The 26,134-nt window shown below is 44.3% G+C and overlaps 1 protein-coding gene across 1 annotated transcript; it reads right to left on the minus strand.

Moving 5' to 3' along the window:
- Positions 1–578: 578 nt before the first annotated feature.
- Positions 579–25,729, minus strand: METTL24 (methyltransferase like 24). Its single transcript, XM_010214423.2, has 4 exons — positions 25,545–25,729; positions 21,283–21,422; positions 16,968–17,196; positions 579–938 (listed from the first exon to the last, which is right to left on the minus strand). Exons 2-4 carry the CDS (start codon positions 21,405–21,407, stop codon positions 624–626), a joined length of 669 nt encoding a protein of 222 aa, XP_010212725.2. The 5' UTR covers positions 21,408–21,422; positions 25,545–25,729; the 3' UTR covers positions 579–623.
- Between the last annotated feature and the right edge of the window lie 405 nt (positions 25,730–26,134).

A 26,134-nucleotide genomic window follows, 5' to 3' on the forward strand; every position in this document is an offset into this window, starting at 1 on the left:
TTCAGACTGGTGGTGATTTCTACCTCCGCGAAATTCATCTGAAATTTGCCAGCAAGTTCAAGGGTCACAATCTTCTTGCGTAAGATTTGTTCTTACAAAGGAAGAAAGGAATTTTGTTCTTTCTTTGTAAGGAAGCAGGGTTAAATGAAAGAAAGTGCAAGTCAAAGCATGATCACTTTAAGGAAATGTCACTCTTGACCATTCCCAAAAAAGGAGCTTATTCCTGAGCATTTTTAAAAACAGGTGCCAGCATGTGCCGCCCTAGGGCAGGCTCGGGTTGCAGGGCAGAGCTCTCGGGTCAGAACAGGGGGCTCGCTGCTCGAGGGAGACACGAGTCAACGTGAGACACAGGGCAAGCTTGAGAGCCTCACACAAGCCTTTGCAGGATGCCCCGTGCTCTGGGAACACCTTCCCACTGGCATGTGTATTGCTATACAAAAAGATTTGCAATATGTGTCTTCTCCCAATGCCTGCTCCTTCGAGAACACTTAAGAATAAAAGCCAGTCCATTTTGTTCACAATCTCTTGCATATTTAGCACTTCAGCCAGTGAGTCCAAAGTGCTCTTCAGCGATGCTGCTGGGCCCGATGGCACACAGCTACACAACATAAAAATCCGTTCTGCTATTTCCATCTGGTATTTACCCAGCTCAGTGTGTAACTGCTACTGGCGTTGAAGGCCTCCTTCTTCAGAAACATCTGTGGCTTTGACAAGTCTTTGTAGGTATGGAAAAGCCTGAAGTCCTGCAGCTCCAGTTCTCGGAGCAGACTGTACCAGTACCGCACCACAGCACTGTCGTTGCCACTGACCTCAAAGCCGGGCCAGTGGATGTGCACCTCAATGACCAGCTGTCCTATCTGCCCAATGACATCTTCCAGAATGAGGTTTTCCAAAATTTTCCACTCGGCACTCTCCACATCTGCCTTGAGGACATCAATCTGTAACAAAGAAATAATTACTGTGTGAAAACGATGGGCTTTGCAATTGCTATTGGTAACATCCGAGGCCAGATTTTTCCATATTATCATGTACATAATTGTTCTTATGTACAGTTACTTCTGCTTAAAAACTAATAAGAAGAAAACTCCCAGAAGATGCTTGGGCTGGTGCATGTGAAGCTTCGCCCCGGCCGGTTCACAGCCTCTGGCCTCCAACACTTGGGCTGAAAGACTTTGAACACTGCAGTTTCTGAGGCAGCTGATCCTTCAAGCAGTGTGTGTTATGTCAAGTTACAAATTCAGTGGCATCAAAGATATGCAGAAAACAAACAAACAGACACTGGTACAGGCTGCCCAGAGAGGCTGTGGAGTCTCCTTCTCTGAAGATCTTCAAAACCCACCTGGATGCCACCCTGTGCCGTGTGCTCTAGGTGTCCCTGCTGGAGCAGGGGGGTTAGACTAGGTGGTCTCTAGAGGTCCCTTCCAACCTCAACCATTCTGTGATTCTGTGAAACACATACACCTGACTAAACAGAGACACAGACGCATTACCAGTCCTTAATTTTCCATCGCAAAATCCTTGGATAGCACAAAACCCTGAGGCAAAGCCATTGCTTGGGCCGCAGTGGAGCAAATCCTCAAGTGTCAGGTGCTCCATCCACGCACAAGAGGAGGTTCCCAGGCCGGGACCCTCCGAGGCAGCCCGGCAGCAGGCCCCAGCTGTGCCCAGGAGGGGAAATGGGCACTGGAAGCAGCACGAGTCGCCCCTCGCTGCTGCCAAGCTACTGCCCGAGGCACCCGCAGGCATCATGGCTCACACGGAGCTCAGAGGAGGGAGCCCAAGGAGGAAAAATGCAGAGTACTACGGGCGCCTCCTCCACAGGCTACAGGATAGCAGGGAAGAGAGCATGAAGGTGTTTGAGGGGAAACCACAGCAGCAATCACCTTATTTTAATTTTAGCCCGTTTTAGCCATTGTTCACATCCGCAGATACATATTCATAAAACCAAACCACAGCCAAAGGCAACTGAAGGTTGCCTTCACCTTGGTATTATCTCAGGGGAGGGATTTTGTATCTTTATTTTTTATTTTTTTTAAAAAAGAGTATTTCATCAAAATTTCACACCGGGTGAAACACGATGCCCAGTATTTGAGAACACACACTGCAGGGTTCAAGGGCAATGGTTTCCTAGAGCAGTTCTGGGGAAAATCCCATGAGATTATGGTTTTCCTGAGCTAGTTCCACCTGAGCTGCTGCTCTTGCCCATCTGCTGATGCTCATGTACTTGAGGTGAAAACTGAAGTCTTTATTTAGAGCCATGTAAAAATAAATAAATAAACTAAACCCTAAAAACCTGCTGAAATATTGTAGCATGTCAGCAGGTGGTGGTGATATCAGCCAGCAGGCCCTGTTATATTTGATGAAGTATCTACCTTCAGTGAGCTGAGTACTCTGCTTCAGGCAGGCACTGAAGAGCTTGAGCTTGAAGGCACAGTAACACAGCTGCGAGCAGATACACCCAATGCTATAGAGCATTAAGGCTTGTGGAGGGCCACAGTTCGTGTTTTTGGGGAGACTACTAAAGGACAGGAAGTCAGAACTTGGTCTCATTACATGGCAGCCTTGCCAAATCTAAAAATAGTCACAATAGGCAGCTTAAATCTGGTCAGTCGGGTCTACCCCATGCAATGCGCCCTCCCCAGAAGAGTTTGCAGTTCCTGCAGGGAACTTGCTATCACGAGAGGTCCACCTAGCACACTTGCTACGACCATTAAGTACCCTCTGCAGGGTGCATGGGTTGTGACTGTGAAGGGCTGTGACACTTGAGTGGAACAAGCTGTAAAACAGCTGAGCAGGAACCGAAACACTGTCTTTTCAGAGCAGGCCTTGGAGAGTGGGGCTTGAACAAGGTCCACGGTCACACACTACATGACAACAAGCCAATCTCATCTGCTCATTAAGGCAGCTTTGTGCCTCCTCCGCACCGAGGCAGTCAGGGGGCCAGCGGAAAATAACTGTGGGATTATGGAATTAAAGCACGTACTGTAACACATCTACATGGGGAGGGGAGATGGAGGTTGCGCAGACAACCTCAGCTCTGGCATTTCCTAACTTGACGCCGCCACAAAGAGTCTGTCAATCTCTCTGTAGGAGGGTCAGTGCAAAAGGGGCCGCTGGGTTCAAAAATGGGCTAAACGTAAATGATGGGGCTCATGAAACCTCAGCTGAAAAATGCTTCATCATTGAGCTCATTTTTACATTTAAACAGGTTGTTTTTTCAGATAGCAACTCGCAGCTCCATATACAGCTTCATAGAGTTGTGCAGATTGTTTTGATTCCACCTAGGTACAATTATCACTGGACTGTGCCAATGGGCTTCAGAAACCATAGTTTTTTTATCTTTGTAAGATTTCTGTAACTTTGAAAGGAGAAACAAAATATTCAAAAACCCCGGGGGTGGGGGAGGAGGAAGAAATGCTTCTCGGTTTTGTGCTTGTTTTCCCCAACAGTCTTTCTTTATAAGGTCTCTTTCTCATGGTGATGATCCATGTATCATCTTCCAGGTTTGTTTGTTTGCTTTTTTCCCTCATGATCTTAACAGTCTCAAAGCTGCACTGGCTGAACAGGTTAGTCTTTGCATGTTGGACTGTATTTGCACAACTGATCTGAAAAAGGTCTGTTAACCAACATTTCTGTAGGATAGAGTAAGTTGCCACAATTCCTTCTTCCCTGCTAGCAGGGGTCTGCTGAATACCCAATCAGCTGCTCTCCGTTGGTTTTAGTGTTCTGAATTGTTCGGAGACCAAGGGGAAGGCTCCAGTCTCTAAGAACGAACATCTGTGACAGCCTTAAGGATAAAGTGGCCATCTCATCCCAGACTATCTATTTCATGCCATGGATAAGGTAAACGGTGGAACAGCTTCTGTCAGGGCACCTGAATGATGAGCAAGCATCCTGCTAACGCTGGATGTGAGCTCTGTCGAGATTATGCTTCTTAGGGGGGTATTTACCCTGACTGATAAGAAATGTACTACCACCTTTCAGATGCTTTGATTCAAAGTGCCAGTGAGAGGATCAGTAGAAAAATCTGTAAATTCTGAGCTCTAACTCATCTGGAACACAGCTGGCCTCAGCTGCCGAGGGTCAATGTGTGCAAACATCTAGGGTGCCTTAAGGTAAAAGATGGCAGCTGAGAGCCCACTGATTCGGAGCACTGAGAGACTAAGCCTGGCTCCTGACACCTTCCCCAGGTGGCATTTCTGAGATAAAGAGGCTTTTTTTGCATTTTCTAACAGAAACTCTTTGGGCGTATCAGGAGCCACCCAGCAGCAAGCCAAAGAGCATTAAAGAAAGGGAGAGATCTCGTAGGGAACGATCACGTAACACAGGGGAGGAAACGCTGAGCGCCTTCAGCCGCAGGATGCTGGCCTCAGCAAGTGGCAGCCCGGCGGTGAATGTTTCAATTTTGGGCTCACGACCTTTGATCCCAAAACAAATTTCCATTTGCCAGTGCGGATAGGGAAGAAAATCCCAGGCAGTCATTCCCAAAGGGTAACACAGATGTAGTGAAGCCTCTAGAGCCAGCATGGAAGTGGCCGCTTGCATCCGCTGCCAGAAGGAGACTGTTAGGGTAGCAGTTTTCAGGTGCCATACCCCTTTGCCTCTGCTCTTCCTCCCTTTCCACGTTCATCAGACACCAAACCCTACAGGAATGAGCTCTCTCCCGCCGAGGTAGGAGATCCAGTCTCCCAGTCAGTGGTGGGAAATGGTGATCCCTGTAGCTGCTTTGGCTCTGCAGCTGGGCAGCTGGCAGAAGCCTGTTCCCTGTGGCCCTAATCTCTCATTTCATGTTATTTCCACTGAGGAATCAACTACAGAGCTAGCGCCAAAGCTGTCACATATCAGCTTGCTACAGAAAATGAGAAAGCTATGGATAACAAAGCAACCTAAAGAAAGACCACAGGGACTTTCAGACAATCATAATTAAGAAAAGCCCGTCGGCAGTAAAGGATATGAAACAGCATAAAGATACCTCCAGCTCCGCCTCAAACACCTCGGAAACAGACTCCGTTCTCCTCTGAGCTCGCTCTTCCTTACACAGGTCTCCCTGCAGCAGGCATAACCCCACAGGGATCACAGAGCTCCGGGACAAAGCAGCCCTGTCCCCAGGATCACCCAGGCTAGAGGAAGCCTCATTTACTGGGGACAAGGGGCAGCTCTCACAGATCGATGCCAAGAACCTGCCTGTTTGAAACTACCTGCCATAGCTGACTTAAGTGCTAGAAAGAAGTGAAAAGAATTAAAGACTGGGACAGAAACAACAATCTTTTCCTAGTAAAACAGTGCCATTGGTAAATCACAAATTTCAGAGCGAGAAAATACACTTTATATATCATCTTACAAGCTGTGTGGTTTGTAATGCAATGTAAATAATCATTAAAGTTCTTATAGGGATACATCAAATTATGAATCATATGAGTGATGACAAAATATTTCCTCTCTGTTCAGGAAAAAAAAAGACCTGACTGCCAACACTGAGCAATGCGAATTAACTAGGTTATCACAGAAAAGTCAAAAAGGTGGATTGTTTGTTTTCTCAGCACCTACCTCCCTTGAAAAATTACTGTAGCAATTGCAGCACCGGCTGCACAACAGAAGCAAGCAGCCCTCCCCGCATGCACAGCACACAGAACAGCTCAGAAAGAAGGTGGTTTAGTCAGCGAAGGTGACCACATACTGCAGGGATGCTCATTTCTTCTTTTTAGGGTCATGGCTTGTTACAACTGGGCATCATTTACTCCAGCAGAGAGTGGAGCTGTGTTTGCCTTGATGGTTTCTGCCAAACCAGGGTTAACAGGGATTTTTCAGGCTAGGCAGTGCCCTGTGGGCCCCGTTTAGAGCTCCCTGTGGAGACGAGTCAATTGAGAGTGGGGAGCCAGAGGAAGCAATTTAGCTGAATTACTTCCAGCACTAGCATGGCAGCGTGTGGAAGTGGCGGCCAGGAAAGGCAGAAATGGCAGCTGTGTGGCAGGTCAAGCGGCAGCAGCCCTCCCCTCCTCGGTGAGCAGCAACACAACATCTGGTCACAGCTTCAAAGCAGAGAAGGGGAGCTCAGAATCACAGGGTCCTTTGGAAGCCCACGGCTGGACTGCGGATTTTATCAGAAAACAGGCTGCAAGACATCAAACCTCTGCTCTGCTTCCGTGACACCGAGCTGCTGTATTCCTATCAGCTGCAGAGCAAAATGAACTCTGCCTTTTGACCTGGCTGTTTTTCCTCTCCTCACTCCACTAAGTACAAGTCTATATTTTCACCAGATAAAACTCTGGGAAAAAAAAAATGTTTATTTCATTTTGTGGTAGCAAACAACTTTGCAAGTAATAAGCTGGTTATAAGCTGGCTCTTGAGTGTTTTGCAATCTTTCAGCATGATATTCCTCTCCCTTTCTTCCCTGCCCTTTCTTTCAAAATGCAGCCCCCATCCCTCCTTGCCAGCAGGCAACCGCTTGGATTTCAAGTCATCTTTCATTCTACACTGAGATCTGCTTTCATTCTGCGTCTGTAATCGCTGGCAGACAGGACAGCATGTAGCCTCGCAGCAAACTGTGCTCCGAGGGCTTGCAAAAGCCTCTCTCCCCAGAGTCCTTGTAATCTGTGGGACTGCGAAGGACCTCAGCTCTCTCTGTACCATTCACTGGGGAGATGGGGACTGCTGTGGCCGTGGTCAGAGCCATCTGGATACTGAAATCAGGAGGATCACCGGTCACCCAACCAGTGGTGTCCAGCCCATGGCTCTCACCCCACTCCAAGAAAGGCAGCACTTCTCTTAAATTACCTCCTTCCTTCCTATTTGCATCGCTTCTCCATGCTGGTCTTCAGAATAACTGGGCCAAACATGTCATTTGGGATTATCAGCTCGTAAAGTGTCAGCACAGGCACATTTTCAAGTACAAAAACTGTAACGCTAGTTTCTATAGCTTGGTGTTTACCCAGTCTCTGGTCTTTTCCACAAAAAGGGGCAAAACTATCCCATCAAAGTCACTCATCTATATACATATCACTGAATTGCAAAACTGTAGTGAGTGAGAACAAGCTTTGCTGCCCTGCTCTTATTACGGATCCTCCATCCTCCATCTTGGCAGTGATGGAGAAGTCTTTATTTCTTCCAGCTTCAGTGATGGCCTGCTGTCCAAGTGTGACAAAGTAGGGACAGGCTATTAACAGTCTTCTGACACTTAGTGCATAAGCTAAAATCCAGCTGGTGAAAGTGCCTCAACATTCAATGAAGAAAGCTCATTTAACCTCCTCTGATGGCCAACTGACAGCACAGCAAGAGCTCACCCAAAGCAGTAATGGTTCCAGAGAGGCCAGTGTAAGTGGAAATCCCCTCGGTGAAAGTAGATGCCAACTACTCAGGCAGAGAAGAAGAAGCTTTATAGCCAGCAGGAACTTTTTTCCAATGTAATTTTACCAAAGAAAGAAATAATCTTTGAACAAACTGCCCCCAACTTCGGGAGATCAACATAGCAGCATGGCCTTAATTTTTTTCTCCTTGTCTGCATTTGGTCAGGAAGCTGCTACATTTCACTTGGTGCCTTCCTGTCATCATGTACGTTCTTCTTCACCATGAGATAGCTCTTGGCACACTCTCACCTTAGCTCACACTGGGCACTGAACCAGAAGGCAGCTCTTGCTAATCATCTCCTGGACATAAATCACACACATCCCAAATCTGAATTGATTTTTAGAGAGGTTTGATGGGTTTAGCTAGCATTAAGCTATAATGACTTTAAAGCTTCAGCTACTCTGCTTAACATCTTGCTTAGCCTGTGTTCAGTTAGCCTACTTGGCCTACTTAGGAAGACCAAGGTTCCCACAGAGTGACTCAGGGAACAGGATCTACAAACCCTTAACATGGAGCAGGCAGTCACTATAAGCAGAAAGCGCTGAGGGCCATGACCTGGGTTAGCCTTGCTCCTCCCCAAAATCCTGACCATTTGGGTCTTGGTGTCCAGTCTCCTTAAACTGAGAGCAGCCTCCAGGGTAGCCAATGTGCCACTCAACCCCAAGGGCAGCAGTGCTCAAACTAGCCCCTTCTCGGAGAAAACGGGGTGAAGAGCCACTGTGATGACACGGGGGCTCTTCAGTACTCTGCTCAGTGGCCCAGTGGCCCCACTCCCATTAGCATGGTGCTCTGCGAGGAGAGCGGGTTTTTCAGTTTTCCCAGCTCTTCTGTTGTATGGAAGATCAAAACAGCATCACCTCCTCGGGTGCCTCAGCGTGACGGCTGCCTTGCTGAAGCAGGAGAGCTCTCACAAGGCAACTCAGCAACTCAGCAACTCACTAGCAACTCAGGTCTTAATCATTTATCAGCCTAGTCATCAGCAAGAGCTTTGCCCACCGAACACAGTGTGGCACACACGGACTTTTGAAAAATTGTAATTCTTTCACGAGCAGAAAAAAACAAAAACAAACCCCAACAACCAGCCTGGAAGAGCAATAGCTCTGCGTGCAGCCTGGCTGAGCACACAAGCCCTTTTGCAAAGCGCGCACTCAGCCATCTCATCTCACGGGAGAATGTTCCAGCCGCTCGTCCCTATGAAGGGGAAAAATCCTTTCATTTCTCTTCTTTTGATGTTTTCTGCCAGACTCTGCTGGATGCCTGTGGGAACGGATGTTTACTCAAAAGAATAAATGCTGTAACTGGACCTGCAAGCCCCTTCATTAAAGAGGAACAAACACTTGCAGTTTGTTTATGCTGCTTTAGCATTAAGCACGGGCAGAGAAACCCGGCTCTGTGCTAACAAAATGTAATGTTATCTGTTTCTTACTAGAGGTGAAAGCCAGCAGCAGACAAACGTGTTAGAAATGCGGTGATGGGTCAAGACAAAAGCAGTCAGCATGGGAGGACTTTAACAGAAAGCAAATAGTTGAACAGTAATTCATCCTAAAAAAAAGGAGAGGAAAGGGTTCAGACTGCTGTAAAATGGAGGTGTGTAATACCCAGCCTTTCAGTTGCAAGACCCTCTGCTGTCCTTCATTACTGTAGTGCCCACAGGTGGCTGCAAAATATAAGTAACTAACTGAAGCGAGGGCTCAAAGTCCCATCTGCAGAAAATGTTCAGCACATCCAGAATAACTTATGTATATAGAACAGTATTGTATATAACAGCGTAGTGCCAAATAAATCTGGACAGAGGACCTGGTTCTCGTCTGCATTAGCCACAGCACTGAAGTCATTCAAGATTGAAGCCTTAATGGGATTAGTTTCCTTCCACTTCTGGTGCAAGGTGCCAACCTGCTCCTCTTCTGCTCCCACAGTCACTGTGTGCCTGCCCACTCCTGCTCTGCTGGCAGTGAGGGCAGGGAGAAGGCAGCTTATTCCGGGAAAGAGGCAGAGCAGAACAAGGAGAATCCTGAAGAACCCACCACTGCTTGCAAAAGGGGCAAAAGGGAGGTGAAAAGGAGAGTTTCTGTGGCTATGAGCTCTGTCTTTCAGATTTTTGAGAATAGGAGGGATTCCTTAAATTGCCATCAGAAGCAAAAATGACAGCAGAAAGAATGTAGATGCTGAAATGAAAGCAATCAGACAAGAAATGTCCAATCCTAATGAAAAGAAGCTATGGAGAAGAGGAAACCAACTCATTGTTGACTTCTACTGGAAATTGGAGACAAATGTGAAAAAAATAACCAACATCTACCCTCTTTTTAAAAGAACTTCTAAGTACTCTGGAAAGGAAATTTCTCTCAAGAACTTGCAAATGTCAATTAGTCCCTATATATTGTGAGAAAGACGGGTGGTGGAGAAAGAAACACTTCCCTATAGAAAGGGGGTTGCCCTTCATTCTTACAAAGTTAATGTAATGTTATGGACAACCATTCTCAGAAGATATCCGACACCTTGGCTAAATTAGAACATGCTCATGTTACTGCATTTAAGTCAGTGTTAATGGAGCAAAGCAGGCTAACTGGGGAGCATGCACACAGGTCTGAACTCAGCAGGTGCCCTGCATCTTGGACCCACTATCATCCTGCCTGCATGAGGAAGGAGGCATTCACAAGACCCCTGCCGAATCCCAGTGGCTTTTTCCAGGAGCAGCGTACCTATGATGGCTCCATGATGCTGCAGTGAGTGCAGCGACTGCTCTCAACACAACATTTCACACCGAAATTGTGGTGTGTTGGTGTTGAAAAGATGGTGGAATGGCTTATTCAGGCATTGAATTGCGCCAGGAATTGAATACAGCTTGTGCAGTCCGCTAGTAAAGCTAGGGGGAAAAAAGATTTTGAATACCCTGTATTTTAAATACAGGCCCTGAATTAGCCCTTTTCCTAGAGAAAGAAAAGGCTATAAATTGCACTACCCCCAGTCAACGTCATCATTAACATGTCTTCCCTGTATGCCTGATACTTGCATACTAAACAGCATCTTCAGGTTGCTCCCTAGTAACACCACTATTCTTAACAGTATTTCTATTCTTAAGAGGATCTTGAGAACTGCTCCCAGTGAAGGAGGAGGTAGGAATTTGAAGAAGGCAAAAGGGAACAGAGGGGACCAAAAGAAAGCCTTGCAGAAAAGTGCATGATGCAATTCCTGCCTAAAACACAAGCAGTAGGAGAGATGGGGAACAGTAAATCGATGTCAAAAAGGTTTCAGCTTCCAGAACCAGGGGACCGTCAAGCCCACTTCTTGCAGCCAAAATCTTTGGTCTAGTTATGATTAAAATACTGGATGCAGCAACAGCCTCAGCTGACTAAGCACAAACTGAGCAACTACCCCCTAGATTTCATTTTCATCACTAAAACAAACTATCTATCTATCTATCCATGAAAGAAACCCTATAGTTTACACAGGGGCAACCATTACATGTTTACAGAGGTACAATTTCTAACTGCAACCCAAAACATCTGCACTTCCACTTAATATTTGGCAGCAGGAGCAAAACCCGTTAGCTCAGGGGCACTGCTGCAAGAGGAAGGCTCACACACGGTAACAATCAGCGCTCAGATTTCAGCCCTGAGGGAGCTCCAAAGGAATCACTCGTGTTACACAGAGGCTGAATTTGGCCAAGTGTGTACAAACATCACCTCAAAGGGACTCACTGTGTGTTATGGGCAGTAAGTCCTGCTTGAGCTCATAAATCAAATTACTGAGCTAGGGGAAGACACGTATTGTTGAGCAACACACTCTCCTGCACTTCTGAGTTTTCACTTTAATGGGATGACTTAAAAAAATATTGGCTTTACGTTTTCTAGCTTGTTCGCCTGATGTTATCTCTGGTGCTCTCCCTTTCAGCCTGGAAATCAGCATGGGGATCAGGCACGAGCCAAGTTTGCCCCCACATCTCATCCCTTCTCAGCTCCTTCTGCATCTCCCACACAAGCTCGTATCATCTGTGTGACTCAGGCCTCATCTGCTAGTGTCTTCCCACTACCTGCTGACAAAACAAGAGGCCAAATACACACATGTTGTCCACGGTGGTGACAGACTGTGACTCTCTGCAGCTACCAACCTGCAGTAAATATGGATCTGTAAGGGCACTTTCTTAAACAAGAAAATGACTCCAAATATCCAGTCTGAGCTGCTGAAATATTTCTCTGCCAGGAAACTGAGCTAGAAAAGTGAGATCCAAGGGTTAGTTCTTCGAGTGTTCCAATAATTTCATTTGGTTCTTCTGAGAGAAGTGCTTCTTGCAGGTCCAGGGAATTTGCCGTACTGCAATTGATGACATTCTGAAATGTTAATATTTAAGAAAAAGTCTCACTTTGTCATGTAAAAGTATTTTTTTTTCTTTTTTTTCTCTTCTAGAATTAAGATTCTGGAAAAGCCTCAAATAAACAAAGTAAAGTAGAAAAAAAAAAAAAAAAAGCCCTTTCAAGACAGAACTCCGAACACTTACTTATGGATTTGTACAAAGCAGTGATCCATGAGATCCAGTCTCATATGGTGCTGCTGAGGCTAAGCCAAATGCACAGGGCACAGACCCGACCTTGTGCCTTCCAGCCGCTAGACGAACTGGACTGTTCTTGGGCTGCAGCAGCAAAGGCCAAAGACACCCGGGATTCCGGCTCCTGAGCCTGGGCTCCAACATCACGATGGAGACCAATGGGCAACTGATCCAATTTTTTAGTTTTGCTAATCAAATCTTCATATACAACTTATGTTTTATACATTTTATATCAGAATTTTATTTCGTAATTATTTATTGTCAACAGAGCTGTTTTACAGCAGAATGTTAAGTCAATTTTCTTTAATCTTTGCTCTTTCACGCTGATCTTCAAAAGACTAAAGTACAGCATGAAATAGACTTTATAGCATCTGCTTTAGGAGATGAAGGCAAGTGATGAATTACTTGCTCAGGAAGAGATAAGGTTATTAATCAATGTGGCTGCAGGGTGCAGTGTTTTGAAGGTGCAATGAGTATTAAATAACAGGTGAAAGGGTACAGGTGACTTTTGCTTTTTTAAAACTTAAATCTAAGCTTGTTCTGTAAAATGAAGCTGACCAGCACAAGCTGACTGGTGTAAATTGTAGCCTTCAAATTAAAATCAGGATATAAAGACTGCTTTGCTTTTTTAATTATAAAAAGTCTTTTAATAATAAAAAATAAAATTGTCTTTTCATACAATTTGTGAAAGATCATTTGAGGGGGAAGAGCTGAATGTGACTCTGCCATTCTCTGAAACTCACGCCCACTGGCACTTGCTGGTTAACTGCTCATTTTACTTTACATTCTTAGATTCGCCTTTTTAGTTTAATTAGATAATTCTTTAATAAGAAAGCAACTCAGCACTTACACAGTTCCACACGGCAGTCCTTTATCACCAAGGCATGCAAATGCCAGACTCATAGCACTTACTGATGGCACCACAAGGGGTTTGACCTACAGAGCTCCTGAGGAGGAAAACTACTACTGAATCAAGAGTTTGCATGTGTAACATGCAAAATTTATTTGTGAATACACACTCAAGACAGAATGAACTCTCTCTTGCCTCTGCCACCCAGGGCCTCTCTGTCAAAAGCTTTTAATTTTGCTTTGTAGCACAAGCTTTGGAATACATGTAGGAGTCAAGTTTGAACTTCAGGTTAAGTGCTGCAGCTTTTTGGAGAGAGGAGTTATGCTGGAGCCTGGGGAGGGAGCTTATGTTTCAATACAGATTTTCCCTTGTATTTTATTGCATGCTAAAATCTGGGTTGCATGGAAGACAGTAACCTTCCGAAGAGGACATCAGTACTGCACACAAAGCAGATCTATACTGGGACTAGATAAAGGGTGTCTTTAGGCAGCTGAATCAGTTCTGCTGTAACAACTGTAGTTCAGACTGTTGTCCACTTGCACGGAGATGGAACCAGCTGCTTCCTGTGACTAGGCTAGAACAGCATGGGAATACATATCTGACACTGTCTCCCACAAATATTCCCATATCCGAGCTGGTCAATGGTACATGGAGCATATTCTACCTGCAGGCCACTTACAGGCGGAGTGTCACAGGGGTGAGACTGTAGGAAGGCGCCCATAGGAACCTAAGAAACTTAGCAAGGACAAACGCAAAGTGCTGCACCAGAGGAGGAAGAACCCCCTGCAATGATGTGGGCCAGGGACTGCCTGGATGGAGAGCAGCAGCTGTGCAGAAAAGGCCCTGGGATCATGCTGCAAAGTCCCAACAGGACTTGAGCTTGTATTAGTAGAAAACAGCCTGCAGATCAAAAGAAGTGACTATCTCACCACACTGAACATTCATGTGAGCACATCTAGACGCTCTGTCCAGCTTTGGTATCCCTAATACAACACGAGCAATGTTAAATGGAGGTGTGTTCAGCAGAGAGCCACCGAGATGGTCAGAAAAGGCTGGGAGAAGAGAGCTTGTCCAGCCTGGAGAAGAGAAGGCTTTGGGGCGACCTAACAGCAGCCCCCAGGAAACAGCAGCCCCTACAAAGAAGTTATCAATGAGACACGGCCGGGCTCCTTGGCAGCACATGGCAGGACAGGAGAGAGTGGGCATACACTGAGAGGTACAGACTGAAAATTAGGAATCGTTTTTTTTCCTCAATGAGGACAGTCAAGCAGTGTAATAATTTGCCTGAAGAGATTGTGCAGTCTCTATTTTGGAGAAAATTCGGGAGTTTCTAAGACTCAACTGGATAAAGTCCTGAGCAACTTCATCTGACCTCACTGCTGACCTTGCTTTGAGCTGGAGCCTGGACAAGAGACCTCTTGCGGCCTCTCGCCAACTTGAGTTATCCTGTGATCCCATATGAAGGAAGTTCCCAGCCATCACTAATCCACAGGGAATACCACTACTGTCGCACCCTTACCCCAGGAGTCAGAAGGAGACCATGAAACTGCACTGCAATGAGAAAGAAAATTTGGGCATTCAAGTGGTTTCCTCCTCTTTTTTTTTTTTTTTTCCCCTCTCACTATCCATCAGCAGTGAATTACAGAGTGCACACATTCAGTGACTGCTTATGCCAGAATTAGAAAGACAAACAAGACAAAGATCTATTTTGACATCTTTATCCTTTCCCGTGGACAATATTATTCTCCTCACAATACATAACAGTAAATTTTCGATCTAGATTTTTGTACCAGGAAACAGGACTCTGATTCTACCCTTTGGAGATTGTTCCAGTGTTTATACAATTTCACTCTCTAGAAATTTCTCAAAATATGGGCTGCATGCTTCTCTTCTCAGTGTCACCCTAATAGAGGGCAAGCTAATCCCTCTGTCTCCATCCTATTTACACTCCTCAGAGAAATGGAGGATTTATGTAATGTAGCCAATCGGACAGATCATGTACTTTTAATGTTTCCTCAAATCCACGCTAAAACCCAAAAAAGAGTTTGTGTTTCTTGTCATAATATCAGGCCAGATCTCCATTTCTAGGGAGGTACTGACTGCAGAAAAACAGGTGAAGTCTGGTCAGCTGTCACTGTGTACAAAATCCCCAAATTGCATATTTTCTTCTCAAGGTTATGGTGGCAAGAACTACAGGATGCCTCGCCTGTCCTCTCTTCACCAGCCTGATCCCAAGTCTCTGATGCCAGTGGAAATATTCCCATTCACTTGGAGGGCCTTGGACTTAGTCCCAAGCCTTAAAGAATAAAAGCAGGGAGAAAATGAGACATTAGCTTCAAACGAAGTTGCTTGGAATTCCTGCCTTGAAGTGGGAAGAGAACAACTTTGAGAGCAGGCGGGACGGATTTTTAAAATTAAAAAATGACAGTATTAAAAATGAGAGTATTTTAAATTTCTAATTGAAAAAAATGCTTTGGAAAATAGTCTGTGAAAATGTTTTGCGTTAACTTATTTACGCAGTTAGGGGCACATTCCACTCATTCAGTGAAAAAACGAAAACCTGAATGTCACAGTATTTACTTTGATGTTCTCTTCACAAATTGGAGTTTATCAGTGTCTTTGTGCAACACACAAATTCTCAGCCTGCCTTCCAATTAAAGAAAAACTAAATAGAACCATGTAAGGAAAATGGGTTCATTTGGATATTTCACAAATAGGAAGTGACAGAACACCGCAAAGTGTGTAATGGCTTTATTCTCACAGGGTGAAATTAAGCTCCTGACTCAATTCGTGCAATAGTTCTGCATAATTGAGCTACCTGAATGCTAGCAGAATAAGAGGCTCCGTGGGGTTCACGATGCATGAACACACTCGAACAACCCCCAGGCACCATGTACACAACCCCAGAAAAACCCGATTCCATGTGCTACACGTGCACTGTGTTCCTTGGCTGCTCTCCAGCTGTATGCTTTCATGTAACCTAACTCTCAGCCGGAAAGTTGCATGCTTAGAATTCATAGGTACAATCCTCCAGGTCACAGAAGGTCTTATAGTCACCCCACAGTACCCCGATAACCAAACGACTGTTCTCGGGAGGTCTGCCGCATCACGGGATCCATGGGATTTTTCGGGATCAGGTTGTCGTTCATTTGCTCTGTGACTAATTTTTCTAAAATCAAAACAAACGTCCTAAGGCCAATGTCAAAGGAAAGCCATTTCCCTCTCTCCCCAGATGTTTCACTAATGCACAGTCTAAAATAGTTATAGCATGACTAAGTGGTAGAAAAAACCTTCTTTTTCTGCTTTTATGTTCAAAATGGTTCAATTGGGAGTGCTGAGCCGAAAGAAAGTACTAAAGAACAGCAAGAAATGAAGTGAAAAGCACATCTTGCTTTTTATAATAACCAACTAACGTTGCACTGCTTGCTCTGTAAATCCTACAGAAGCACTTCTCCTTAGCTCAGGCTGCCTAGGTCTTAAAAAACAACACCATGCAGAATGTGCTTCAGGCAGTGAAGTATATTAGCATTGTAATTCATGCTAGGATCCTCTGAGGGAAAAAAACTGTCTTGAAAGCTACTTAAGCCTCTGGGCCAGAAACTTCCTCAAATGTGTTTTGGCAACAATTGAGACATGAAAATTTCTGATGTTTTTACAGTTCCCTAAAAAGAATTGGGCAACTTAAAAAACAAACAAAAACAAACAAACAAAAAAAACACCCACGGATTGCTGCCAATTTCAAAACAGGATGTTTTTGTTATTGATGACTGTAATGGGGATTAGTGACTTTGCAAATGTAAACAACCCATCCGTTACCGCTTCTTGTCTAATTATTGCATTTTTCCCCTCTTCATAAATGACGCTGTATGAATAGATTAGCACTCATCACCAGGCAATGAGCAGACCAACCACAGAAATGAAAATATCACCAGCTAGTTGAGCTGATGTCACCAGTTATTTGAAAGGAAAATGCAAAGGAGGAAAGTATTTAGCATATGGCTAGTAATTTAAAGTCAAGATGTCTGTTTTCAGCACACAGGAAAAACAAATACAAGACAGAAAGGACAACGCCCAGAAGAAGATGATACACTACAGGTATACCTGATGAATGAACCACTGTCAGGAGATAACCTTGTAAAGTGCTTATGCCCCAAAAACAGAAAGAAGGAAAGTTTTGCAGTTTCCCAGCACTTTATCTTGCAGTTAGAAACGTGATACCTAAAACCTCACCTTCTGATGCCCAAATTCATTCAATATCGTGCCCAGCTTCTTCGTGTTGCTGTGAAGTTTATGAGCAGCAATAGCGGGATTAGGATCCCTCCAGTCAATGGAGAGGCGGTGATGCCAGAGGCGCCGTCCCTCCTGAACGTGCGCGGACTTGACGCTGGGATCAAAGCGGTGCACTTCACACCCGCTGTTAGCCATGTTCACCTCAAACTGGTTGTCCTCATTGCCTAGCCTGCAAAATAAAACAAACAAACAAAAGGCATAACTAGTGGAGCTGCAAAAAATGCATTAGTAAAAGCAGAGTATCCCAAGGACTCATGGGTGTGTAAGAAGGGGCGATTCTTCATGTTTGTTTTGGAAGCAAAGTGGAGGAACACTAGGCTACTTTTGAAACCATGCTACACAAGGATACAGCATTAAATCAGTACTAAATGATTGCCTCAACGACATACTGGTAAACTAAAACAAATCTACATTCTGAAAAAATGTAGAGAAACATGTTTGGATAAACATACAGTTTAGAAGTTAGGATAGTGTTATATTGTATCACCTATGAGAACAGCTTCCACTCAACAGCTTTTCTCTTCAGGTATCCTGGAAAGGAAAAGGACACAGGGTATGCGAAAACAACGTGCTTTTGAGAATGAATTTATTTCACAGGATTTCAGCCTATGAAGATATACAGGATGAAGAGAGAGTAGTTTTCATACACTCAGTGCATATTAGGAAAGAAGTTCAGAATGAAGTGAATGGAAACGCTTGCTTGCATTTGACATTCTATAGATGGGACATAGATGAATGAAGAGCAATGTAATCCCTTTGGAATGAGAAGCTGTCTAAAAATGAACAAAATGTGGATTGTTTGGGACAATTAAGGCATTAGAGAGTGATGAGCGGATCAGAGACTGGCGGATACGTGCACGTGTGATACCCTCCTAGCAGATCCAGCTGATTTGTTCTGGAGAGCCAGATGCTTTTGGCACAAACAAAACTCTCGCTGCCGCCAAGTGGATTTGTACTCAAATCTGGCTGCAAAGGGAAGTTCATGGTGGTGCAAAACAGAAAAAGATCATTGAGGGCAAGGAAGTTGCTGGTGTATCTTCTGCCTCCCTGGCCTACAACTCACATTTATGCTGGAAGAGAGAGTTAATCAACAATAAGTGTTAATGAGAGAAAATAATATTCAAAAGAACTGCAGGCCCACACATGACCGTGCTAAGTGCTAATGCAGCATGAAATTTAAAAAAAGTGAACACATTTCTTTACTGAGAAAGATTTTGCACTGCTTTAAAAGGATTATGATCTTAGCAGAACCACGATGAGGTCAAAAAAGACTAGAAAGGGCCTTACACACCAGTGGGGGAAAACAGCGGCTGTCCTCGTAACAGTGAAATATAAAATGAGTAGGATGCTGACCTATTTTTATGGTAAAGACAACCGACCTTGGTTGCACAGCCAAGAGCGGCACGCAGTCGCCAGCAGTGGGGGCAAAGGTGAGTTTTGGAGGCAGAAGAGGCAGAAGAGACAACCCGCAGCCAAGGGACCCTGCTCGGCGGGCGCTGCTGCCAGGCGGCCGCGCAGGCAAGGCCGCCGGGAGACTGGGCAGCAGAGCCTGGGCAGACGGGGCGGCCGTGTCCCTTGGCTCTCCTCTGCTCGCAGGGTTCACCGAAGGGCACAGGAAACAGAGCCTCCCGCTTGGAATGAACACCGGGCTGGAGCCTGCGCCGAAGCGGGCACCGCATCAGTGCGCCCGCCGCACAGGGGGTGAACGGAGGGGCACAACCACCCGCGCCAAGGAGCTGCTCTCTCCTGGGGTGGCCCTGCTTTCCTCCTTGAAGGAAGGTAACTGAGCTCTGCAGCTGGGCAGAAAGGAACCCTTCCCTGCCTGGACCCTAGATCCTCCTGGAAGGTCTTTATACAGTCTTGCAGTGAACACTTCAAACCTCAGCTGCTAAGTTCCTGAAATCCTATTCATTTGTATTATCCCAGCTTGGGTGCCTGCCTGTTGTGTTTGTTACAGGCTTAGTTTAATCTGAGCAGATTTAGCACTAATAACTAGAGCTCACTGCTGCATATTGCAAGTACATGTCACACCCGAAAATCCTGTCCCCCAAGCAAACACATTGCTGCTTTGCAGCAGTGGAAGCAACTAATACTAATCTAAAAATCCTCCAGAGGTTTCAGACACTGCTCACTCCCATTCTCTTACAAGCTCTTCTGCAGCCCTCACAAAGGCAGAGTACAAGCTGTAGGTCTTGCTCAATTTTTAATGATGCATGGATTTAATTCAGGATTCGCAGTAGCACTCACGCTGAACTTTCACATTTGTGCTCCCTCCATCCTCTCCATGGACAATGTTCCTCCCTGAAAGCAGCTGCTCTCCCTTTGCTCTTTATGAAGGGCACAGGATAACAGAAACATTTAAAGGGGATTTTTGTCTTAGTCGGAACAAAATTACTTTTCTGCCCGCTATAAACTAAAGGAAGTCTGTCTGACAGAAGAATTAAGCAGTAATGAGCTCCAAAGGCAGCAAAAGGAATCTGAAGGCTTAGAGGCTACTCTTCCTTAAACCCAAATATCTCTTTTCATTTTTTTAGCTGTTTCATGAGCCACATCATTCCTGGATATTTATTACACATGTGTGCATGACGATTGACTTTCCCATCAATTTCAATCTCTGCTAAGAATAGAAAATCTGGCATTTGGGCTCCTTGTACCATATGAAAAACAGCGGCACACACAAAGTACTGATGTGGTATGCACTCATCAGCTGAGAGCAGTTCAAAAAGCACAAGCAAGTTATCTTTGTGCTCATCAGCTGCGTGCCAGATCTGCCCTAGCACAGCTCACAGAAGCTCTGTGTTGTGTCTTCTTCAACAGAAATACATTTCTCAGCCCACGCCTGAACCATATCGAAGGGACACAGGGACATTAACACTGCAGTGCGGGTCTAGTATTAAATCATTATGTACCTTGCAGAGTAAGGTCTAGATTTATTCTATTAAATTTGTGTACTTCACCAAGACACCTGAAGTCAGCACCCACATTATCCTGTGCTCCCTCTTGAATCAAAGGAAGCCATAGGTACCTCCAGAAGGTTATTCAGCTTAGATGAATTTCCACCTGCATGTGCCTTCCTCTCTCTGTTGACTACTGGAAGGGGCCTCAAGCAGTGAAGCAGAACTACAGCAGAGCAGCAAAAGTCTGGATCTAAGTGTGGGTTCATACAGTATCACCTCTAAAAGGCAGTTGTTTTTCTGCCACTGAGCAACACTTCTGAGTGATATCTGAGGGCCTCTTGCTCTCTCAGGAGCTTGGTCTATACAGCTCAGTGGTCTCTTATACCACTTGATCAAAACCCGCTCAAGTTAACGTAAAATACTGTTTGCTGTGGTAGGCTCTGAATCCTCCTTATATTAACTGCTGATGTTAATTGCTGTGCGCGAATCACTGAGAAATGACAGCCAGGCACAGCTCTTTGCCACAGAAGCCACAGAAGTAAAATCACAGAATTAAACTGTGCTGGTTCAGGGTGATGGAGTCTCTCAATGTATCTCTAAGCTGAAGCTGGCTCCCAGGAAAACAAGCCTCAAGTTTTATTAGGAGGCAGTCATTTAGTGATCTGTGTGAAATGAGGTCCAGATCTCAGAGATTATTCTCCTAGTCAAACTATGCATTGCTGTAAAACATAAAAGGCCAGTGGGAACTCTGAATATTGAACCTTGTCCTTTCAAGACGCAGACTGTATTATCAGCAGGAAAACAAGCTACACTTGTAGGTTAACTATTATGTTCCGTGGAAAGTGAAGATCTCAGTGTTACAAACATCAAACATGCTATAAACACCCTAAAATAAAAGCACGCTGCCTTTATTATTATCACTTTGGCACATGTCAACCCCGAAGCGCTTAGCAGATACACTCTCATACGGAGATGTACGACTTTGCTAATGAAACTTTATAAATAATGCTGCTGAAGTACCCAGAAATTATGCAATACACTGCTGCTCAGGGAAGATGCTGCATGCTCCTCGGTTTATCTCATTAATTTCCACCTTCCTCTACCAAAACCACCACTCACTAATAAGCAATTTGCTTTCATGCCAATTCTACAAAAATGAAGAAAAATGAAGACCCTTATGGAGAAAGATTTTTCCGTAAAACACAGCCTACAGCAGCAAATCTATATATATTTAGCACACCTAGCAAAGTCCACATTTTTAAAACACAACATTATTGCAGTCTGTTTTGCATTTATAAGGCTTTTTGAGGCCAAAATGTATCCTGAAATGATTTGCTGATGTTAAAGAGAGCGCTTACCCAAGTGAATACAGGCGACATTGCTTGTTCCTGATGCGATGAATGAGGCTGAACTGCTCATCAAGGCAGAGCGACCAGGGCTTCTTTGCTGTTTCAGAGCGCCCTGCCAGGCTGTTTAGGTTCATGTGTTCACACGAAATCTGTTGAAATCAGAGGATGTTTCATTTTAATATGTCACTACTTTAATTTGTTTTTAATTCGTCTTCTGGGAATAGAGTGGAAAGAAGAAAAATGTTAACTGGTTTAATTAAAATCTGATTGACAGATCCACAGCTATGGATATTTGATTTTTTCCCTCCTTGTTTGTGTGTTCTGCTTGGTGAAATTTAAGGCTTATATAATCCCCTAGAGAGCAACACGGTTTGAATAGCAAGTAATTAAAAATTAGTACTATACCCTGAAATCAATTTTCCTGAGAACGAGCTATTTCAGTATAAATATGTATTTCTTTTTCTTGCAAATCTTGGACTGGATTCTGCATCCTGAATCATGTCAAAATAAAATCTCAGGATTCACCATTTATTTAAAAGACAGTGCCACTGTGATACACAACACTGTATATTACACCTCGAGCGCCTCAGATTTCAGTTCCTGAAGAGATTTAAGGATGACCTAAAGACATCCCCTATCCAATAACAAAGGGATTTAAGCAAGTGCTTAACTAAGCAGAGGAATCACTGCAAGTGTTTCAATGCTGGCTTAGATATCATGAGCCAGATAGCAAAGAACAAGAAGGCAACTAGTAAAAAGTGGTGAATTCATCAGGAACCTGGATGGGTTTTACATAATAGAGTGTCCAAATCATTTGACTAAAAGGTCAAGTCAGCTTTTCCAGCCAAGCACACCTGGACATCAAATTCCAGAGTTGCAGGGCATGGGCTGCTAAGCTGCAAACATGAAAACAAATACTGCAGAGAATCATAGGCACCCAACGGCGCCTTTGCGAGGAAAAGCTGCTCTCCAAACCCAGCACCAGCTGCGATCCCAAAAACTGCCAGGGATAGGAGCTGGCACTGCCAGAAAGCCAGTACACAGGAAGAAAGAAACAACAGCAGAGCTAAAACCAGGTTAAATACCAGTCCTCAGCTGACTATTCTCACACCTTCCTACTCGGACTCGGGTCTCAGTTTTAGGCAAACTAAAAAGCATAGATCTTTTGATCTTTCTGACCATTTTTTCCAGTAATTTCTGCTTCTGCACAATTAAGCACAGAGGATGAGAGTGAAAATTGGAATCCAGCCTCTGCTGCAGCAGACACTCTTCATGTGCCTTGTAGTAAGTAAATAAAATTTATTTTTAAAGAGGCTTAGCTCTGAAAGATCATTATCTGGAGCATTACATTCACAGAGCTGCCTGCTGTACAATCTCCCTCCTCCTGCTCAGCTCATAATTCCCAGGGAAAAATTCGTAAAAGCTTATACAGCATCTCTTCATGCTGCTCTCTGAATTCACTAAGCTTTAAGCAATGTCTTGCACTGCATTCCACTGCTTATTTCCCTTCTGTCTGTAACTATCAAGGAATAAATGGCTTTGCAATGACAAGCACTTATTTTAAGACAGAAAAACATGCTCTCTGCAGAAAAATAAAAGATTCTGCCATCGTACTGCTTACTTGACTCATCGTATTTTGAGTAAGTGCAACACTCAGAATTTCTAGCAATGTTACCAGCTCTTGCTACTAAAACCAAAACCTAAAACTATAACCATAAATAAGACCTGAACTCTACCACTGACACCACCACCAATCTGGCGTGCGACATGCAGAGCATAAGGGCTTGGGCTGTTCTACATATTGCTCTTGTGAAGGTAACAGTAAACTTCAACACTTCTTCTGATTACCAGGTAGGGGTGTTGAAAGAGCCTTGGTTCACCCCTCAGGGAAGCCTGATGAGGTGGCATCTTCTCCTCCCACCCATGCGACGGGTATTGCTGAACCCAACCAGCCTCAGTAATTAGCTGCCACTTGCTCAGCACACACAGGAAAGAAGATACCATGCTCACCTATGTGAGCAGGATCCCATTTCCTCTAATACTCCTACCAGTCATAGCGAGATCCTGTCAGCTGTTAATCATGTAACATCCGCCAGGTCAGGGACAAGGGTTTCTCTTTTTTTTTTTTTTTTTGTTTTCACTTATGCCTGTCCCCAGGGTCAGCTACTCTGGGAATGAAACTTCCTGATTAGTATGTCAGGAGCAATAAATTCTCTGTTAATTGATGTCCTTGTAGGTTTTGACCCAACTAGTGAAGTTTAGCAGAACCTGCCAGTGTTTATTAAGTCTCTGAGATGAAGGCTGTTCTCAGCTTTACGCCTCAGTCTAAACTTCTCTGCTAGAAAACGAGCAGCTCTGCAGACATCCCTGTCTCATTGCAAGTCCTCTTTCCTCCAGTCAGAGAGCCTCTGCTTTTCCTCTGTGCCAGAGAAAGTGGAGACCAAGACGTCACTTCCACATTTGTGAACATTCAGCTGGAGGTAGTCATGAGCCTGGGGATAAGTGAACACTTTGCTGCTCTCCCAGTTACGATACCATAGGCACAGCAGCATATTTTTTGATGTATTTCAACTGATTCTTCCATGTCAGCCTTCAAAGTAAAAAAAAATTAGCAAAGCATTATGTTAGTGTTGCTGTTTATTATTTATGTTAATGACATTTCAGTGACATAAACACCTGAGGAACCTTGTTGTTTTTCTCTGTAAAATATCGTACAGTTAGAGTTAGATCTGTATTAAAGGTTTGCTTGCTCATAGACTTGAACACTTAAAAGTACCTGCCTTGTCAGAACTAAGGGCATACTGCACCTTTTTCATTCCTCATTACACAAAATGTATGTATAAGCACTGTTGTGGAGAAATAATATCTATATTAAGATATATACTACAACATGATAACCTGATTTCCATATATTTGTGCCATGGAAGCATCTGTGAATGTAAGGTGGATTTGGAGATAATACCTTTGAAAAAGCACTTGAAAATACAAGTTTTTCAGATCATCACAACAGTTTTTTTGTCGTTCTCAGAAAATCAGAATTCTTTTAGTACCATTGGGAAAACTTGCCCAGGCTTGGAACTGATGCCTTTTTCTCATTTTTCTGTGAACTTCAAATACATCCTTTTTAAGTTAGAATGAACCTAGTTATTACATTATTACTGAGAGGCTGAGTGGTAGAATACACAGTCATTTCACTACACAGTGCTCAGTACTTTTCTGTATCTGTGAGAGAGAGAGAGAGAGAGAGAATGAAAATGGGAGAGGAACAATTCCTGGAATTTCAGCTGTACTGCACTTTTGTCAGGGCACAAACCTCTCTGTAAATAGAAAGCAAGGAAATAATGCATTCTTTCTAACCGGCATTCTGATCTTTACATTCACATTTGTTAGGTTATATGGCGCAAAGGTAGCCTGCCTACATGGAGAGGAGCAGGGAAGAACAAGGAGTAGGTGGGGGAACTCAAATAGCACCATGCCCAGGCTAATGCCAGACTCCTCAAAGGAGGGCCATGAACCCCTGGAGGCTCCACACAACCATGCTAAGGAGCACAGAGGCACAACACCAGGCAGGGAACCCTAAAAGCCCCGTCAGAGAAACGGAGCCCCTGTCCCCACCCCAGGAGAGCCAAGAGCGTCCTGGTCCAGCTGTGAAAACCATCAAGAGTCAACGGGACACACTCTCCACAGCACCTTTTGGAGAACCATCCTACCTTCTTATTAAATTTCTGACTTCTAATTACAGATAGAATTAAGCTTCTAACTCTGCTCCTGGAGGCTCTCCACTCTGTGTGCATGTGGAGGGGGGCTGTGGGACTCGTATGTCCAAGTGCCAGCAACTGGGAAGAGGGGGGTACAGGGGCAGCTGCTGAGCAGACCAGCTACCGGAGGGATCCACAAGCATTTCCCATTAATGGACCTTCCTCCTGATCAGCCAGAGAGGGGAAGTGGAGGAGGCTGTGTTTGTGTCCGTGTTTATCCATGTGGCCATGTGTATATATTTGGGGTGTATGTGTGTTTGTGTGTGTGTCTCCTGGGAACACATGCTTGCTACTAGCTGGACACGGCAGGAGAAAGCTGCAGAGCCCCTCAGCTCGGGTGGGCTACCAGATTTGGCCTCTCCCTAACCATGTTGACCATCACTGCTGAATTGAGTAACTTTAGAAATAACACATATTCCAAGCAATTGCAATGGCAGCTTGGTGCGAGGTTAATTCCTTGCCTGAGAGAAAACAGACAGATTATTTTCTAAACAGTCAGAAAGGAAAACCTACCTGAGAAGTGCTTATGTACTTCAGGAACCTGATGGCCTCATAGTCCAGGGAAGGAGTTGGGCTTGCCCATGGTTGTAGTTCAATGTGCCACCTTATAGTCTGTAGGGGAGCAGGGGGAAGAAATCAGTTAAAGGAATATCATTCATTTTTCAGTACAAACTTAAAATGCAAAGGCTAAAATAAAAACAAAACAAGGAAATTTCATTTTAAGCAAAGTTTTATAAAGGCTTGTCTACACACGAAAGTCATCACAGAATAGAGCAGAGATTGAATTACAATGAAAGAGCATCTTACTGTGATTTATCTTGATCAACTTTGAAAGCAGATGTACTTAATTCAGAAAAAGAAATAGAAATGCTGACCCTCAGCATTATTCTAGGACATCCAGGCAAGCGCTGGTTTGTGTAAACACCATGAAGAAAAAATAAACCTGAATATCCAAATTCTCCAGCAGGGATCTGAAAACATAAAATAATTTTATATCTGTTGCACAACTTTGCTTGAGTATCCAGCGAAACAACACAGGATGACCTTGTAGTGTAAACAGTGATCAATCACCAAAGGAAACCTCAGCAAACAGTCTGTTTCCT

The sequence above is a fragment of the Tinamus guttatus genome, unplaced genomic scaffold (genome assembly GCF_059628265.1).
Source record: "Tinamus guttatus ecotype Peru unplaced genomic scaffold, ASM5962826v1 Tinamus_guttatus_pri_ptg000010l, whole genome shotgun sequence".
Taxonomy (NCBI): Eukaryota; Metazoa; Chordata; class Aves; order Tinamiformes; family Tinamidae; genus Tinamus; species Tinamus guttatus.

Coding starts and splice junctions, on each gene's coding strand:
- METTL24 (XM_010214423.2), bottom strand. CDS start 21,407: ATGAACCTAAACAGCCTGGCAGGGCGCTCTGAAACAGCAAAGAAGCCC. Junction 17,197..21,282: donor TGTCGCCTGTATTCACTTGG/GTAAGCGCTCTC, acceptor TTTATTTTGCAG/GCTAGGCAATGAGGACAACC. Junction 939..16,967: donor ATGAATTTGGGCATCAGAAG/GTGAGGTTTTAG, acceptor TCTTTGTTACAG/ATTGATGTCCTCAAGGCAGA.